At 50.2% G+C, this 17,450-nt stretch overlaps 1 protein-coding gene across 2 annotated transcripts in view; it reads right to left on the reverse strand.

Annotated features, from left to right (window-relative positions):
• Positions 1–6,036: 6,036 nt before the first annotated feature.
• Positions 6,037–17,450, reverse strand: part of PTPRM (protein tyrosine phosphatase receptor type M) — an 884,602-nt gene continuing 873,188 nt past the window's right edge. For both annotated transcript variants that reach the window (XM_062201377.1, XM_062201376.1), the window contains one exon: positions 6,037–6,874. In XM_062201377.1, coding sequence (XP_062057361.1) covers positions 6,821–6,874 — 54 coding nt within the window. In that variant the 3' untranslated portion in view covers positions 6,037–6,820. The remainder of the gene's footprint in view (positions 6,875–17,450) is intronic.

A 17,450-nucleotide genomic window follows, 5' to 3' on the forward strand; every position in this document is an offset into this window, starting at 1 on the left:
CGCTGCACCTCAGCGCTGGCCCCTTACTGAGTAAACTTTTTAATTTTAGGATTTGAAGTTTCCATCTCTTAAAGTTCTATTTGGGTCCTTTATATATTTTCTGTGTCTTTGCCAAACTTGCCAAATCTTTCCTCTAATGTCCTGGTCATCTACAATACAGTTATAAATTACTTTCATGTGCTTATCTACTAGTTCTTTTATCATCTGTGTTCTTTCTGGGTCAGTTTTGATTGACTTTGTCTGCGTTATATGTCATATTTTCGTTCTCCGTGTGCCTGGTAACTTCTGGATTGTGATTGTTTCTTTCTTGGGTACTGGGTATTTTTGTGCCCCTATAAAAACATTCTCGAGTTGCCGTCTGTGACGCGATTGTTATTTGATCCCTTAGTCACTGCTTTGCAAGGCAGGACCACAGCTATGCTAAGCCTGGCGATGATTTTGCACCACATGCTGAGTCAAAACCTCCTGGGTTCTCTGTCACTGGGACAGACACTCTTCTGCCTGAGCGTTCTTGGCCCTGATCTTTCTGGGGGGTCCTCTGTGGCCTCAGGTAATTTCCTTGCTTGTCTAGCCAGTGCTTCCCTGAAGACTCGAGGGGGACACTCCAGGTCTCTGAACTCCTTCTCCACGCAGCGCTCCCATCTCTGGGACTCCGCCCTACAAACCTTAGCCATCTGGGCCTTACTGGACTCTCAGGGAGGAACTGGGCTCCCCTGGGTTTCTCTTGCCTGCATCCCTCATCTAGAAATTCTCTGCAGCCTGTATGGTGGGGCCAGTCCTAGGAGTCACCTAGTTTGCTTCTTGTTTCTTTCAGATCAGTGTCCTTCATTGTCTGATGTCCAGTATCTTGAATGCCATTTTTAAAAGATTTATTTACTTATTTGAAAGAGTTACAGAGAGGCAGAGGCAGAGTGAGAGGAGGTCTTCCATCCTCTGGTTCACTCCCCAAATGGCTGCAACAGCTGGAGGTGTGCCGATCTGAAGCCAGGAGCTAGGAGCTTCTTCTGGGTCTCCCATGGGAGTGCGGGGGCCCAAGGGCTTGGGCCATCTTCTACTGCTTTCCCAAGTCATCACAGAGAGCTGGATCAGAAGAGGAGCAACCGGGACTAGAACTAGCATCCAAACGGGATGCCAGCACTATAAACAGCGGCTTTTACCCACTATATCACAGTGCCAGCCCCCTTGGATGCCATTTAAAAATTATTTTCATTCATTTGAAAGGCACAGAGACAGAGACCTTTCATCTTATGGTTTACTCCCCAGATGCCTTTAGTTTTATTTTTTAAAAGTATTTATTTTTAAAAAAAGACTTATTTATTTGAAAGAGTTAAAGAGAGAGGTAGAGAGACAGAGAGAGAGGTCTTCCATCTGCTGATTCATTCCCCAAATGGCCGCAACAGCTGGAGCTGAAGATCTGAAGCCAAGAGCCAGGAGCTTCTCCTTGGTCTCCCAGTTGAGTGTGGGGACCCACATACTTGGACCATTGTCCACTGTTTTCCCAGGCACCTCAGCAGGGAGCTGGATGGAAGTAGGGCAGTCGGAGCTTGAACTGCTGCTCACGTGGGATGCTGGTGCTGCAGGCTGGGGCCTTAACCCGCTGCGCCACGGTGCCGGCCCCCCTCAGATGCCCTTATAACATCCAGGTTGGGTCAGGGCAAAGCCAGGAGTCAGGAACTCAGTTACTCAATCCAGGTCTCCCATGTGGGTGGCAGGGACCCAAGGACTTGAGCCATCCCTGCTGTCTTGCAGAATGCACATTAGCGGGAAGCTGCGGGGATAAGTGGAGCTGGGAACTGGGACCCAAGCACTCTGATAAGGGCTGCAGGTGTCTCAGGTGGCATCTCTACCAGCTCGCCAAACACCCCGCCCTGAATGCCATTTATTTATTCTTTAATTTCAAAAACAACCTTATTCATAACACATATTAAAAAAAAATTCCCACCCCCTGGAAATGAGCTAAAAAAAAACAAAATTCACCTCCTTGTTCCCATGTCCTCCATTCCCTACAAATAAAAGGGAAAAAATGGCAAAGGAACAAAACCAAACAGAAACACCCCCTTCCCCCCAAACAAGGTAGTGCATTTCCCCAGGGAGCAGGGGAGTTTACACTTGAATGCTGTTTTAAAAAATACGTTTTTCCCCCATTTTTTAATTACTTCTCTTAGGAGGCTAACTCTGGGCTTTGTTACCTTGGCTTGTCTGTCATTGGGAGTCCCACGTAGAATTCTTTAAAACTGACCTTTTGTAGGGTGATGGTGGAACTAGGAGGTGACAAGGGCAGTGAGGATGCAGAAGGGATAGAATGCGCCGGCTTTAGGTTGTCCTGGGAGAAAGGTGTGTTGGGGGTTAATATTCAGAAGATGCAATGGGAGTTTTCATAATCTTAAAGAGCAGGGATGCAGGAATAAGGCAACAAGGAAGCTAGCCGTGGAAGAGGTTGGGGTCAGAATCTGGTGTGTTTGATTTCGGGGGGATGTGTTTCAGGTTTCAGGGGGGAGAAGCTAGGAGGTGTGGCGGGCAGTTGTTGAATTGAGATGTATTTGGAATGCGAAGCAATGAGGTCCCGGTGCTTAGTGTATCAGAGGGGGTGGTTTCCTTGGCGTTTGGGGAACGAGAGCCTTCTGTTAATTGAGACTGTGGGGGAAGTTTATTTATAGCCGAGTAGGATTTCCTTAGGCCTACTGAAGATGGCTGGGTGTTGTCTGAAGTGGAGGAACAGGAGGAGGTGCCTGGCAGTATGGAGAGGGCTTTATGGGGAGGACTTGACTCCACAGGCCACACCCTCGAGGGTGGGATTTACTCCACTCCAGCCCACCAGCCTGGCGTGGGAGGTCTTCAGGTGGCTGCCACCCTCCCAGATGAGGTAATTCTCACATCCTGGTGTTCCTAGCTATGAGCAGTTCTTTTCCACACAGAGTAGGGCTGTCTCTTTTTACCAACAGAATATTGCAGCAATGGCAAGGTATGACTTGCCAACAACCAGAACCAACTTGGCAGACACATGAGTGAGCTCTCCCCAGCTCCAGCCAAGCTCTCAGATGACTACAGCCCCAGCCCAGCATTTAAATGGTCACCTTGTGGGTGAGCCCAGAGCAACTGGGTAAACCACCCCTGAATTTCTAGCCCAAGGAAACCGCATGAAGTAAACATTTATTGTTGTTCTACTCATCAAAATTTTGGAGCAAATTTTTATTCAGCAGCAGATAACTCATGCACATTTTGGAACTTGGGAACTAGGATGCCTTAACACAACCTAAAAGTAAAGGCGTGGGTTTGGATGTGGGGAGTGGTGCAGAAGGACCCCATGGTGGGGGCGGCTGGGAGCTCACACACATGGTCACTGACTTGGGGCTTCCCCTTGTGGGCCCAGGGCAGCAGCTGGGCCTGCAGCTGGGCCCCTTTCTGAGAATAAAGTCGCCATAGCAGCTGCTTCACATCTGGCCTCCACCTCTTGCCCCCAGGGATCCCCGGGGCTCCCCCTAGCTGGATACACAGAGAATGGCACTCTGAGAAGTTGAGCCTGACGTGCTGACGTGCTCCAGAGACACCATGGGGCGCTGCCAGGAGGCTGTCCTTGAGGAGCACCATGCCTGGGGGCTGGAGCAGGATTCTCCGGCTTCCACAGCAGTCACGGGCACTGAAGTAGCAGGGAGGCTCCGAGTGACATGACCACAGGGGACCCTGAAGATCAAGACAGACAGAAGCGGCCTCTCAGCCAAGAGCTTGGCCTACATTGTGTTCAGGAGAGAGTCTTCTCTGTATTGTAAATAAGAGATCCCTTTCCTTTATTTATTTAAAGATTTATTTATTTCTTTGAAAGGCAGAGTTAAAGGGAGGCAGAGGCAGAGAGAGAGAGAGGTCTTCCATCCACTGGTTTACTCCCCAGATGGCTACAACGGCTGGAGCTGCGCTGATCCGAAGCCAGGAGCCAGGAGCCAGGAGCTTTTTCTGGGTCTCCCAGTGGGTGCAGGGGCCCAAGGGCTTGGGCCATCTTCTGCTGCTTTCCCAGGCCACAGCAGAGAACTGGATTGGAAGTGGGACGGCCGGGACTTGAACCAGCGCCCATTTGGGATGCTGGGCCTGCAGGCGGTGGCTTTACCCATTACGCCACCGTGCCGTTCCCAAAATGTCCCTTTCCTTCCATCAGCATTTGTGCTCAAAGGCGAAAGACAAGAATCCAAGAGATTCAAAAATCTAGAGGAAACTGTTGGCTTCAGTGGGAGGTGAGGGTTTCACAAAGGCAGGGATTGCCTGAGAAATGCCTGTGCCATTTAGACTCAGAAATCTCAGGGCATTTCAGTGCAGGCTGACATGACTGCTCTGTTCACCCAGGCTCAGGGAGTGGAGCCCAGGGCCACGACTTGACAGAGGAGTGCCCGGGGCTTCACCATACTCTCCTGGTCAAGGCCCGGCTCAGACACAGCACGTGTAGCTGTCCATGTGTTCATCCCTGTTCCTGGAGCCCAGAGCGGTCATTTGAAGAGACGCAAAAGCAGCAGCCATTTCATCTTATAGGTGCTCATTCCAGAACTGGGTGGGATGCCGAGGCCATTCCCTGGGAGGAGCCTGTGTGTGGGGCACCGAGTGTGGACTCAAAGCTCAGCCAGCTCTTCCCTGGAGGTGGAAAGGGTCCCACCCACTCTAAGGAGGGGCTTGGGGAGAATGATGCCCATCAGGGGTGGTGCGTGGATTGCTCAGAGCAGCGCAAAGTCGAGAAGGCCAGAGATGCACGTGTCAACTTCAGTCTTCTTGGTGGACAGTCTCTGCTCTTGTCCTTGGTCACCAAGCCCTCCAGAGCAGGCAGGAGTAACGCCCTCCTGCCTCCCACTTCCAGCAGTCTTCCTGTCTCAGCATGGGCGGGCCTCCCTGCACCTGTTGGTTGTAAGAAGGGTGCCAGGGATGACCCTGCTGCCTTCTCTCCACTCCCCTTGGGCTCTGGAGATGTTTGGAGCCTACTAGCTGCTGTGACTTTGGGCAGTTTCTTATATCTAAGTGGGCTTTCTCCATGTGTCAGAGGGGGCTCATTTTGGGGGGAGGACTTGTTACCGCGTGGCAAAGTGTCTGGCTCAGAATTGGTGCTGCATAATGGTGGCTCTTCACTAGAGACTGGCAGTCATTAAGCGGCCCATAGCTCGGGTCTGATTCATGCTGTACACCCTCAGCATTCCTTCCCTCAAAGCGCAGCCTGGGCTGCCCCGACCATGGTGCTGATCTTTCTACGTGGTGATCTCCCCTTGTGGCAGGAGCTGTCTCTCTGTTCCTGCGTCAGTGCGCTGATTCAATAACCTTTTACAAACTCTCCTCCTGGCACACTTGAGGTTGAATGAGCCACGGAGAGGACAGATACTATCCCCCGGCTTTGATGGAGGTGAAACGGGGGGGGGGGGGAATCCCATTCAGAAAGTCCCTATCATTGCAGAATTCACACCCATCATGGGGTCCTTGGGTGTGTTTTCTCATCACAGGGGGCCCAGAGTTCTCACTGACAGAATTCGCTCAGAAACCCCAATTTTATCCATTCCAGACAAAGAGGCTGCTATGGTTTGAGTGATGTCATCAAGACGTGCGTTCAAACTGAGTTGCCGTTGTGATGGAGTGGGGAGGTAGGACCCTTAAAGGGTGTGAGTTCAGGAGGGCATCCCGGGCATGAATGGGTTAAGTCCCATGTCTTTGTGCAGGGGTGGGTGTGTCACCGTGGGAGTGGGAGTGGCCTGATTACCAAAGTGAGTCTGGAGTTCTCCTTGTGCTCCTGCTGCCTGGGCTCTGTCTCTGGGTCAGATGTGTGCACCTGCTCCTCTGCCATGTGATAACACAGCAAGAAGGCCCTCGCCCTATACCTTGACCTTTGCTACCTCTAGATCAGGGAGAAGTATGCTGCTTTCCTTTATGAATTACCCAGTCTGTGCTTTCCTGATACAGTGGCAGAGAACAGACCCAGATGAGCCCACGGGCACACTCTCTCCCCTAGGGGTCTGGTGTGACGGGGGCGGCCTCCGCCACCCGTGCGCTGAAACCCCAGGAATACGCCACGACTGGTCATGGGTCAGCATTTATTGAGTCGAGAATTCACACAAGGTAACATCATACAGGACATCGTTTGCAGGGCTTGATAAAAATGATTGTCACTCACTGTGCTTCACAAAAATTTCTTTTAATGAATAAATAATTTGATGAAATCAAAAATATTTACAAGTATAAACACACGGAAAAGCTTTGGATCTCTGCATCTGACCATCGGGTCCTGTATTGGTGAACCGAGTCCTCCCAAGCTTCTCCCTTGGAAACAATACAAATCTGATAGCAACAGGAACTCATACGACATCTCTTTGTCCGTTACACATTTATCTGTTAGTCCTGGAAAGCTACAGGAGTTTCTATTATGCAACATGTTAAAATACAAATATTAAGTAAAATAATATAATGCCAGAGAGCATTCTCCACTGAACAAAGACGGACACTCGGCGGCAACAACGAAGGATCACAGGCCACAAATTCATACCCCAAAGGTACAGATCCCTTCCTATGAATATAATTGTGCTCTTCGGTTGACCAGATGTCTGCGCTGCTCTAACAAGCCGGCGACTGGGAGTGCGGTATCTGGCGCCTGTATGCAGAGCGTGGGAGTCCCTCGGCAGCAGCATGACTGGGAATTGGGCAGTGCAAGCAGTTTTAGAAACATGTTCTGGGGGCTCTTAAAAAGAGCCAATTATGCAAAGCAAAATAAGCGTATTTGAGAAGTCTCCATCTCGTCTACACGCACACCGCAGCCCGCCCCGGCTCCATGGGACGGAGGGCTTTGTCTGCAGGTCCCTCGCTGTTGTCAGCCGGAATTCAAGTACTCCAGGGCCACCTCGTAGCAGAACTTGTACTGATCCTGGAAAACAGGAGAGGGGCAATGCCAGCACCGTAACCTCTAAGCGTTGTTTCTATTAAAGCAGTCGTGACAGACGAAGGCCAGAAGGGAAGATGGCAAACAAACAAGGATTTGAATTCGCAGTGAGTCGGAAAGTTGGGGTTCTGAGCGACAGGCAGTCACACTTTGTAGATGCTCCCCGTAGGGGCCTCAAGAAAGGGATCTGGATATCTGTGCTTGTTAGAATTCCTGGAAAGTTCTGGACAACTGGGATGCATATACAGCCTGCATCTAAGGGCCTCACCAGCTGCAGACTGAAAATATTCAGAAAAATAAAGCATCTGTATTGAACACGCACAGACCTTTTTCCTTGTCGGTATTCCCTAAACACACAGCATACCAGCTATTTACATAATATTGGCGTTGTTATCAGAGATTATAAGAGACAATTTAAAGTAGGGGGGGATTGTACAGGTTCTATACAAAGACTACACTGTTTTACACTAGGGACTTGAGCATCTGTGGCCTCCTGGAGCCAGTCCTTGAGGGACACCAAGGGGTGACAGTATCTATTTGTCCCTACACATATGAATATCTGGATGAATGGCCTTCATGGAAAATGCATATTATGGAAAAACAGCATGGATTTCAAAATGTGTTGCACCGAAATAAACTCTAGCTTGTTCTGATGTATTGGAACAGGACCTCGTTGGAGGGGCTAAGAATTAGACACCAGTTTGAACAGAGCCCCTGTCAGACCAATGGGAATTCTCCTCAAATTGAAGAAGCAGACACCAAGTTGAGGTGAAGCTTGGCTTGGAAAAAGGGTGCAATCATTGAGTCCAGGGGCAGAGGGAGAGGCCACCAGGGCTTGAGGAAGTGCCTCTGTGACTTGCTCTTAGGAGGCCCTCGCTCATGACCCGGCTCTGCCCTGGACCTCCAGTTGGCAAGAGCGCCTTAATTTCATGAGAAGTTATTAAGCACCTCCGGCGCTCCACACACTCAGACCTGGCCCCTGATCTTTTGAGGAGGCCATGATGTGGTGAGGAGGACGAGACAGGTCACCCGGTGACAACAGGAACTGGCCCCCTGATGTGGGCGGTGGGCTCAGAGGAGGTGAGAGCAGATCTTAGGGAGGATCATAGGAGAGAGCCAGCCCTGTCCTTGGAGGAGGAAGCTGATGTGGGGGCTGTGAAGGTGGCCCGAGGCTTGGTTTGCCTCAGACAGTCCTGGTTCTTGCCTGTAGTCCTGGCATAACTAGTAGCAAAAATGTCCCCGTTGGATGATAAAGTATGTGACCATCCTCACTGGGCTGCAAACCAACGTCCCAAGTAGAGGCAGTAGGATAAGGAGAGAGATGGAGAGGCGGATGTCTGACATCCTCTGGGAAGCACAGACCAGTCCTTAAATCAGTCAACTCAGTTTTCTTCATCAAAACTGTCTCTCAGTAAGAGACAGCTTGTGTGGCCCGGCAGCTCTGTCTTACCACCCATCACCTGTTACAGCCACAACCCAGAACCGTACCTTTCAGTTTTGATTTTGCCAAATTAATAAACAGTTCTGGCTCTTTAGAAAAAAAATGTGCTTCCTAATTTGTCATTGAGATTTCACTGACATTTCCTTTCCTTCATCTACATCCTGATCCCTAAATACCCGAGTTGTACAACTCATGTATGTGAGAACCAGGGCCACAGTTTACCTCTCATTGTGTAGTGCACCAGTCTATACACAGAGCGTGATGCATAGTTGAGAGTTGAACATTAGCCTTGAATATAAATTATGACAAATCGAGAGTTTAACAGCATCTGATTCAACCCTATACACCTTTAAGGTGAGAGACTGGGGACTTTGGGAGTCTCAGCCGCTTGAGAGCTTACAGTCTAGAAGTGAAGACACATAGGTCATTCTGATCCACTGAAGATGCTACAAAATCAAGTCAGTAGCAGCAGTGGCCACTAGGAAGGCTAAAAGAAAAAGACACAAGGGCTAGAATGTGGAGAATTCAGAGCCCTTCATCACACTGCTAGTGGGAGTGTAAAGTGGTACAGCCACTTGAAAAGAGTCTTAGACGCTCCTCAAAGTATTAAACATAGAATTACCACTTGATCCAGCAATTCTATTTCTTGGTATACACCCAAGAGAACCAAAAATATATGCTTACAGAGATATCTATAGACCGATGTCCATAGTGTTTTATCCATAAACGCCAGAGGAGTTTTAACCCAAACGTTCACCAGTTGACAACGTATGACCAAATGTAGTTAACAACACATTAGAATATGAAAGCACTTCAAAAGCTCATGGAAAATGAGATTAATAGTGAATTGTGGTAGAATTTTTAAAATCCATGCATGATTTTTTCATACTAGACATTTTCCATGAGCTTTTTATCGATCCCTCAGATTATTTGGCTACATAGAAGAATGAAGTGCCAATAAATTCTACAGTATAACTGAATATGAAAGCATTATGCTGAGTAAAAGACAAAGGGTTACACAGGGTATGTTCCGTTTGTCCAAAATATCTAGGCCGGCACCGCGGCTCACTAGGCTAATCCTCCGCCTTGCGGCGCCGGCACACCGGGTTCTAGTCCCGGTCGGGGCGCTGGATTCTGTCCCCGTTGCCCCTCTTCCAGACCAGTTCTCTGCTGTAGCCTGGGAGTGCAGTGGAGGATGGCCCAAGTGCTTGGGCCTTGCACCCCATGGGAGACCAGGAGAAGCACCTGGCTCCTGCCATCGGATCAGTGCGGTGCGGCGGCCATTGGAGGGTGAACCAACGGCAAAGGAAGACCTTTCTGTCTTTCACTGTCCACTCTACCTGTCAAAAAAAAAAATCTAGAATATAGTGGTCATCCCTTATCTGCAGGGCAAACATTCCAAGACCCGGCAGATGCCTGAAACCATGACATAGGCTATATGTTATTTTCTATACACATATTTCCTATATTTCATGTTTTAAATTATATCTTTATATATATATATGGTAAATTAGGCACAGTGAGAGATTAACAATAATTAACAAGAGAATAATTATAAGACACTAGATAGGATAAGCACACCAGAAGGAATGTTATGTAAGTGTAAATGAGATACCAGAAGGAAAGTCATGTAAATGTGTTTTCTCTCAATCTATCTACCTACGGGTTACCTGAACACAAGCATAGCTGAGAGGGCTACTCGGTGACCACTGGGTAGCAGTAAGCACAGTCTGGATTTGCTGCACAAAGGGATGATTCATGTCCTGGGTAGGACATGATGGGATGGCTCAAGATTCTTCCTGGGCAATTTCAAATTCATGAATCGCTTCTAGAATTTTCCATTTAACATTTTTGGGTCAAAGTTGAGTATAAGCAACAAACTCTGGAAAACCAAACCTTAGATAAGGGCCAGGGGACTACTGTGTGTAAATCTGAAAATAGACCGTGGGTTTCCAGGGACTGGGAGCAAGGGGAATAGGTGACGTCTAATAGGCATTAGGGTTGTTTCTGGGGGTGATGGTTGCACAACTCTGAATCTACTGAAAACCACTAAATTGTATACATTTTTAAAAAAGTTTGAGAAGCAGACACATACTTGCACACACGCACACTCTCCCATCTGCTGGTTCACTCTCCAAATGTGCACAATGGCTGCGGGCAAAACTAGGAACTCCATCCAGGTCTCCCACAAGCGTGGCAAGAACCCAAAGAATGACCGGTGCTGTGGCTCAATAGGCTAATCCTCCGCCTGTGGCGCCAGCACCCTGGGTTCTAGTCCCGGTCGGGGTGCTGGATTCTGTTGCGGTTGCTCCTCTTCCAGTCCAGCTCTCTGCTGTGGCCCAGGGGTGCAGTGGAGGATGGCCCAAGTCGTTGGGCCCTGCACCTGCTTGGGAGACCAGGAGGAAGCATCTGGCTCCTGGCTTCAGATCAGTGCAGTGCGCTGGCCGCAATGTGCCAGCCGTAGCGGCCACTTGGGGGGTGAACCAATGGAAAAAGGAAGACCTTTCTCTCTCTCTCTCTCTCTCTCTCACTGTCTCACTCTGCCTGTCAAAAAAAAAAAAAAAAAAAAAAGGAACCCAATGAATGAGCCATATCTGTTGCCTCTCAGGGTCTGCATTAGCAGGAAAGTGGAAGCAGGAGCTAGAAAGAGCTGGGGCTCCAACTCAGGCACTCCAATGTGGGACACGGGTGTCCTAACCACTGGGCTAAAAGTCAAACTTAATGGTAGGCACATTCTCTCTCAATAAGGCCGTTATAAAAACCCAGCAGAAACATACTGCTTGCTTCGTGCTATGAATTCTACCTCTTGTCAGTCAAAGGTTTGAGTGTGACTGCAATGGGGGAAGCTTTGATGTAAGAAGCAGGAATCCAGTTGCTCTGCATTTGCTTTCTGTGGAGTCACGGCCGAGTGCTCTACGCTGACCTGGACCTTAGGGGCCAATCAGCTCCCCTCTGGTTACAAAATAGGGAGGGGGTAGGTCGGGAGGATCATAGCTAAGGTTGCTTTCTGGCTTTGCCAATCTAGAATTCTATGGATTTAAGACCCGGTTTGCCTTTGAAGGAAGCCCCGTGACAGGGGAGATGGTATCCGTTAAGCTCGCTCATCTTGCAAATCTTTGTATTCCACCTGCTTAGCATCTCTCCCTGTCAGGCCATCTCTCCCTCTCTGCACACAGGGGCTTGTCAACAAATGTAGACTTTTTTTTTTTTAATATTAAACTTGAACTGGAGAAACTATTGTTTGTCCCAGGCAAAGTTATAGTTCTGATTCCCATTTTAGTATTATTTTCAGGATTCAATACTTTTATTTTCAGTTTTTAAAAGAATTTGGATTTCCAGCTTCTAAAAGGCCATCGTCATCCCACCAGGCTGACATATTGGCTACAGAGGACTCTGATCATCTCTCTGTCTTGTTTTGTGCATCACAGGGATAACAGATTTTGTCACTTGCCTAAGAGATTCAAACCCTTACACGTACAAATGGTTTTGTAGGAACCTAATGGTGCAGTTGAGGGTGGTGACTTTGAGGTATCCATTTAACATATTCAAACACACTTAGAGGGGACTCCAGGCTGCTGGCTAGAAACACAGGTTGGAAGCCCAGAAGGCTTTTAGCCAGCACTGCTAAGGAGCGGCTGCCAGGAAGTCACTGAAATTGCCCTGTCTTAGGCATAACTGTAAATTTCAAGACAAATGCTCCCTCTCTCATCTTCTCCCCCCACATGCAAGCTGCCGATCCCGGAGATTCTGTGATGACTGGTTTCTGAATCAGAAAAACAAGGGGAAGCAGGAGGAAGACCCTGAATGGCCATGTCCCCTCCTCCAAGCACCTGGGTAAGCGCCTGAGCTCTAACGACACGGCAAGCTGATTACATTTCATCACCAACGCGGGCCTGCCTGCTGCGGTTTCCTCTCGCAACTCACTTGAGTTGGAACAGTGTAATTAAGCCACATGAGCTCTCCCTGCACTTCAGAGGGAAAAAGAACATGTATGCCTGGGTCCCTGGCACCCCCAACATGGGCGGCATCAGCTGGCTGCAGCCGTGAAGATGGGTGGGGAGCGGGAGCCCAGCCTGGTCTAGCCTCTCTCACGTGCAGGGTCATCATGAGGGCGATCTGCTGTTCCTTTCCAAGACCCCCGCACACTGCATGCTGGCCCAGCTTCCTGCTCCTGTGAAGGAGATCGGGGACTCTAAAGAGAAACTTAAAGCTGAAGTGATTGCTTAAAAGTCTCCAGCTTGCTCGGTGCAGCAGTCACAAGGCCAGAGCCCCAGCAGGCAGCTTCGGGGGCTCTGCCTTAGGTCAGCACCTGCTCCCTGTGTCTGGGGAACTCTGGGGGCCTGCAGTCACTCCAGGCACTTCAAACACCCCATTTTGGCTGCCAAAGAGGATTCAGAGAGAACAATCTACACGGCTTACTTGGGGCAAGCTCCCCTCCCTGACGCATCTGCTTTTCCAAGTGATGACAGCTTTCACAATGTCGGCTGGATCCTGTGCTGACAGATCCTTTAGGCTGGAAGAATCCTTGTGACTGACGCCCTGCCAGGAAGGCAAAGCAGCCCCGTGTGCTAATAATCGTGGGGGAGATCACTGGGTTTACACACCCCCATCAGGTCACACAGGGTGATCGGCCTCTCTGTGCCAAAGGCACCAATAAATTCACATTGTCGCTCAGTGAGACAGCTATCACGTCTCTGATGGTGATGGGACAGGTCCTCGCTTCCATCTATAGTTATAAAAAATGCAGCACTTTCTTCTTCCAAGACCCCTGCAAAATCCACACCCAGTTCCTAATGAGATGCCCCCTGCAGAGGGCCACAGCTTCCTCAGGGCTGGAGAGAGCAGCAGGAGGCCCAGGCTGGCCCTTGGCAAATAACTGCACCAGCATCCCTGGGGAGCCAGGAGACTCTGCTGCTGCAGATGGTGGGGTGTGGGCCAGACCCCTCAGTTCCTACCTTAGGGAGATCAGAGTCAGGGGGCCAGGGGATGCACAGAATTCAAACTTTTTTTTTTGCACCAAAATAAACATCTTTCAATTCTACTTTCCCACAAACTTTCTGAAGTATCTGAGAGTAAGCTGTCTCCTTTGGAGCTCTACCTGTGAAAGTGTGTGCTGAGTACAGGCTGCCTGGCAGGCTGTGCATGAATGTGTGTGCACACACGTGCTGGGGTGCAGGGTGTGGGAGGCCGGTGGGGAAACGGAGGTGAGCTGAGGTCCCCGCATAGCCCCTGCAATCTAGACTCCCATGGCCAGTCTTCCTTCACTCTTGAGGAAGGGTCTGGAGCAAGCTTTGTCAGTCCCATGAATTTCAAATATTTTGCATCAAAATAAACTGACCTGCTCTGTTTCCGACCTGGGCCGGTTCACCCCTCCTTAGGCAACCTGGCGGTCCCCCGCTCCCGGGGGGGTCACCAAATTGATGCCGAACTTAGTGCAGACACCCCAGCGGCATAGCGCACAACAGCCCAGAACTCCTGGACTAAAGCCATCCTCCAGCCTCAGCCTCCCGAGTAGCTGGGACTACAGGCACACGCCACTGCACCTGGCTCAAAATAAACTTTTAATCCTACTTTGCATAAGCTTTTTCAAGTGCCCTTGTACCCAGCAGTTAGCTGACTATGTCATCTGCACAGAGGGAGAGCTGCAGTCTCCTCCAGCCCACCGTGTGCAGTTTGGCAGGTGGACACTGTATGGCACGTTAACTTTTCCTATATTAAAGAGGGAAGTGAGGCTGGGTTTGATATTACTGTTTAAAAATGGCAGCATTGGCTGGCGCCGCGGCTCAATAGGCTAATCCTCCGCCTTGCGGCACCGGCACACCAGGTTCTAGTCCTGGTCGGGGTGCCGGATTCTGTCCCGGTTGCCCCTCTTCCAGGCCAGCTCTCTGCTGTGGCCCGGGAGTGCAGTGGAGGATGGCCCAGGTGCTTGGGCCCTGCACCCCATGGGAGACCAGGAGAAGCACCTGGCTCCCGGCTTCGGATCAGCGTGGTGCGCCGGCCGTGGCGGCCATTGGAGGGTGAATCAACGGTAAAAGGAAGACCTTTCTTTCTGCCTCTCTCTCTCTCACTGTCCACTTTGCCTGTCCAAAAAAAAAAAAAAAAAAAAGGCAGCATTACTGACATGTCACTCACACACTAAACTTGATCTTTTTAAAGGTTACTCATTTTAAATAGAATTCACGGTAAGCTATTGGTTTGGACCAGGCTCTTGTGCCAGGTCCTAACAGATCAGGCCAGGTAGGAGTCCCTTGGGCAAGCTGCAAAGTTAGAGACTTTAAAATGGGTCAGTTTCTCACAAACTGGGAGACTCGCTGCAAAGCAGTGTGCCTGCACCAGCATAAGGAAGTGCCCTCTGCCCTACACCTACAAGGGATGGTATTTAGAAAGGACCGGTCTGCTTTGTGTTCTGTCTCTGTCTCCAGCCCTTTCCCGCCCACAAAACCAACCTCCTCTGCTCAGCCTACTGGAACACCCACTTTGTTTTAAAACTGCGACGTTGCCTGATTCTCAGACCGTTAAGAGCGGGTTCGATCTTTAACTTGTAATTTTGTCTTTGGAACAGTTCAGGGGTCTTCAGCATTTTCACAGAGTTGCACTCTGTCTAAATGAGGCCGTTTCCATCACTTTGAAAGGAAAACCCAAGCCTATTAGCAGTCATTCCCATTCCACCAGTCCCTGGCAACCGGATTTTGCTTTTTGCCTTGATGCCTTTGCCTACATATTGCATATACAGGGAATCATACAGCAGGTGGCCTTTAGTGCCTGTCTTAATATTATTCTCCCCATTTTACAGATGAGAAAAACTGTAGTTCAAGAGAGGACTTTGGTTTTGCATCCCCACCGAGTCACAAGATCGTGTCTTCTACTGCTTTTGCATCCACCACGATGTCCAGCAAAATACTGGGCTCAGAGCTGAGGCTGACAAATACATGTTGCATGGAATGGAATTCAGGGAAGACCCTGGCTGATCCTGCAGTGGCACATTGGCAGGTAAAACTATACTATCTCAGCAGAGAGATGCGTTTCTCATCAATGGGCAAGGCCTTTGCTTGGGCTGACTCCGGAGAAGCCAAGATGCCCAGGGGGCATGTGTGTTCAGCAGACATATGCTTGTCCCTGAGAAGGAGAGCCCAAGACGGGAAGGGGCTGGGGGTAATAGTGGGGGACACTGGGACAAAAAAGGGAGTGGGAGAAGGGAGCTGGCAACGTGCACAAGGTGGAAGGCAGAGGTGGTCAGGGCCATGCTGGATGGTGATGACGCCTGGTGATGAGGCCGTGCTGTCTGGTACATGAAGAGGAAGGCGGGACCTTCAGGTGTGGGGTAGACCTAAGAGTCTAAGAGGACCAGGAGGCTGAACGTTCCCAGGCCCTGATGGAGACCCTGAGAAGGGCCCTGGACGTCGGTGCTGCAGGTCGGAGCCTGTCTCGTTCAGCTTTCATGCACTGGGAGGCCCCAGCTGGTGTGAAGCTCAAAAGCAGGCACTTATTTCACATACATGGTGCCTGAAGAGATGGCTGTGCCAGGCCTGCCTAGGGCATCTGGGTGAACGAGGAGTCCAGAGATTCATGTCCCAGGCAGGCAAAGCGCTTGGGCTGGGGGAAAGAAGCTTCGAGAGCTTCCATCTCCTCGCAGAGGACCTACTGTTGTTTCTCGCGGCAAGATCAGTGCCCCAGAGCTGTTTCTCTGTGAAGTCAGGGCCTGCCTGGGGAGCTTCAAAAGCCAGGCGTGGAGACAAAGGTGAGAGGGGACCGAAGTGGCTGAACAGCAGTTTCTGGCCACTGTGAGGGCTTCAGAGGCGCTCGGGCTAGGGGACTGCATCAGAATCTAATGAGGCGAGCAACAGGGAGTCTCAGACCCGACCACGCCAGTCCGCCCTCTGGGGACCCTGTCTTTGATGGGGACGTGAGGCTGGGGAAGAGACGCATGGCTTAGAAGCTGGGCTCACAAAGGGGTCAGGAGCAGAGGCAGCTGCGCCTGCTGCGAGTGCAAACCAAATCCAGTCTCGGGTCCTAAAGGCTTTCACCTCCCGGCGACCCCCTGCCTCCCCTCCAGAGCCCCCTAAAGTAACAGTGGGGAGGGAGGAATCATTGGTAGGGCCTTGTGGGGTTCCCTTGAGAGGCTTCTATGTGAACGGGCAACTTGGCAAAGTCAGAAGCCGGTGTTACCAGCGCAGGGCACGAGGGGCGAGGGAGAGATGTGTGCTGTTCTTCCCTGAGCGTTCAGCCCACACTGGTGGGGAGGGGGTCGTGGGGGATAGAAGGGGCCACAGTCACTGTATGAGGAGACCAGGGGGGCTTCCTAACCCTTCCCCCACTGCCTCCCTCCAGGCCAGCTCAGAGCGTTCTGGAACACACTCCCTGTTCTCTTCAGCTGCTGGGACAACAACAGTTGGTGTTCAGCTCTCAGACGGCCTGTTCTGCCTCATAAAACTGTACCCGATTTTATCACCGTGACCTAAGTTAATTAATTCTCTCAGCCAACACACACACATATGAATACCAAACCAAACAGAAACGGACTTACGGCAGAAGGTGCACGAGCAAACAAACAAATGACAAGAGCTCCTGTTCAGTTCTGGCAGCTTCAAACCCACTGCAAAGAGCACTGTGACATTTTTCCCCTGGTCACCAGATACTGTCTGTGACTCTGCTGACAGTTACCATGACAGATTTCTCTGCAAACTGCACAGCCTTCCTACGTTTCTTTGCCACTAATCTTACCTAAACTTGGGGCTGACCTGTGGAGGCCTGGGCATCTAGGGACCCCGAGTCCACCATTAGAATTGCCAAGAACTAGAGCCAGCACTGTGGTGCAGCTGGTTAAACTGTTGCTTGCAACACTGGCATCCCTTATGTGTGCCAGTTCTAGTCCCAGCTGCTCCACTTCCGATCCAGCTTCCTGCTAACACACCTAGAAAGGCAGTGGATGATGGCTCGGGCCCCTGCACCCACATGGGAGACCCAGGTTGAGTTCCAGGTTGCTGGCTGTTGCAGGTATTTGGGGAGTGAACCAGCAGATGGAAGATCTCCCTGTCTCTGTTACTGTGCCTTTCAAATAAACAAATAAATCAAACCATTTAAAAAATTACCAGCAATGGCAGAAACTCCTAAGTTATTACA

This window comes from Lepus europaeus, chromosome 9 (genome assembly GCF_033115175.1).
Source record: "Lepus europaeus isolate LE1 chromosome 9, mLepTim1.pri, whole genome shotgun sequence".
Classification (NCBI taxonomy): Eukaryota; Metazoa; Chordata; class Mammalia; order Lagomorpha; family Leporidae; genus Lepus; species Lepus europaeus.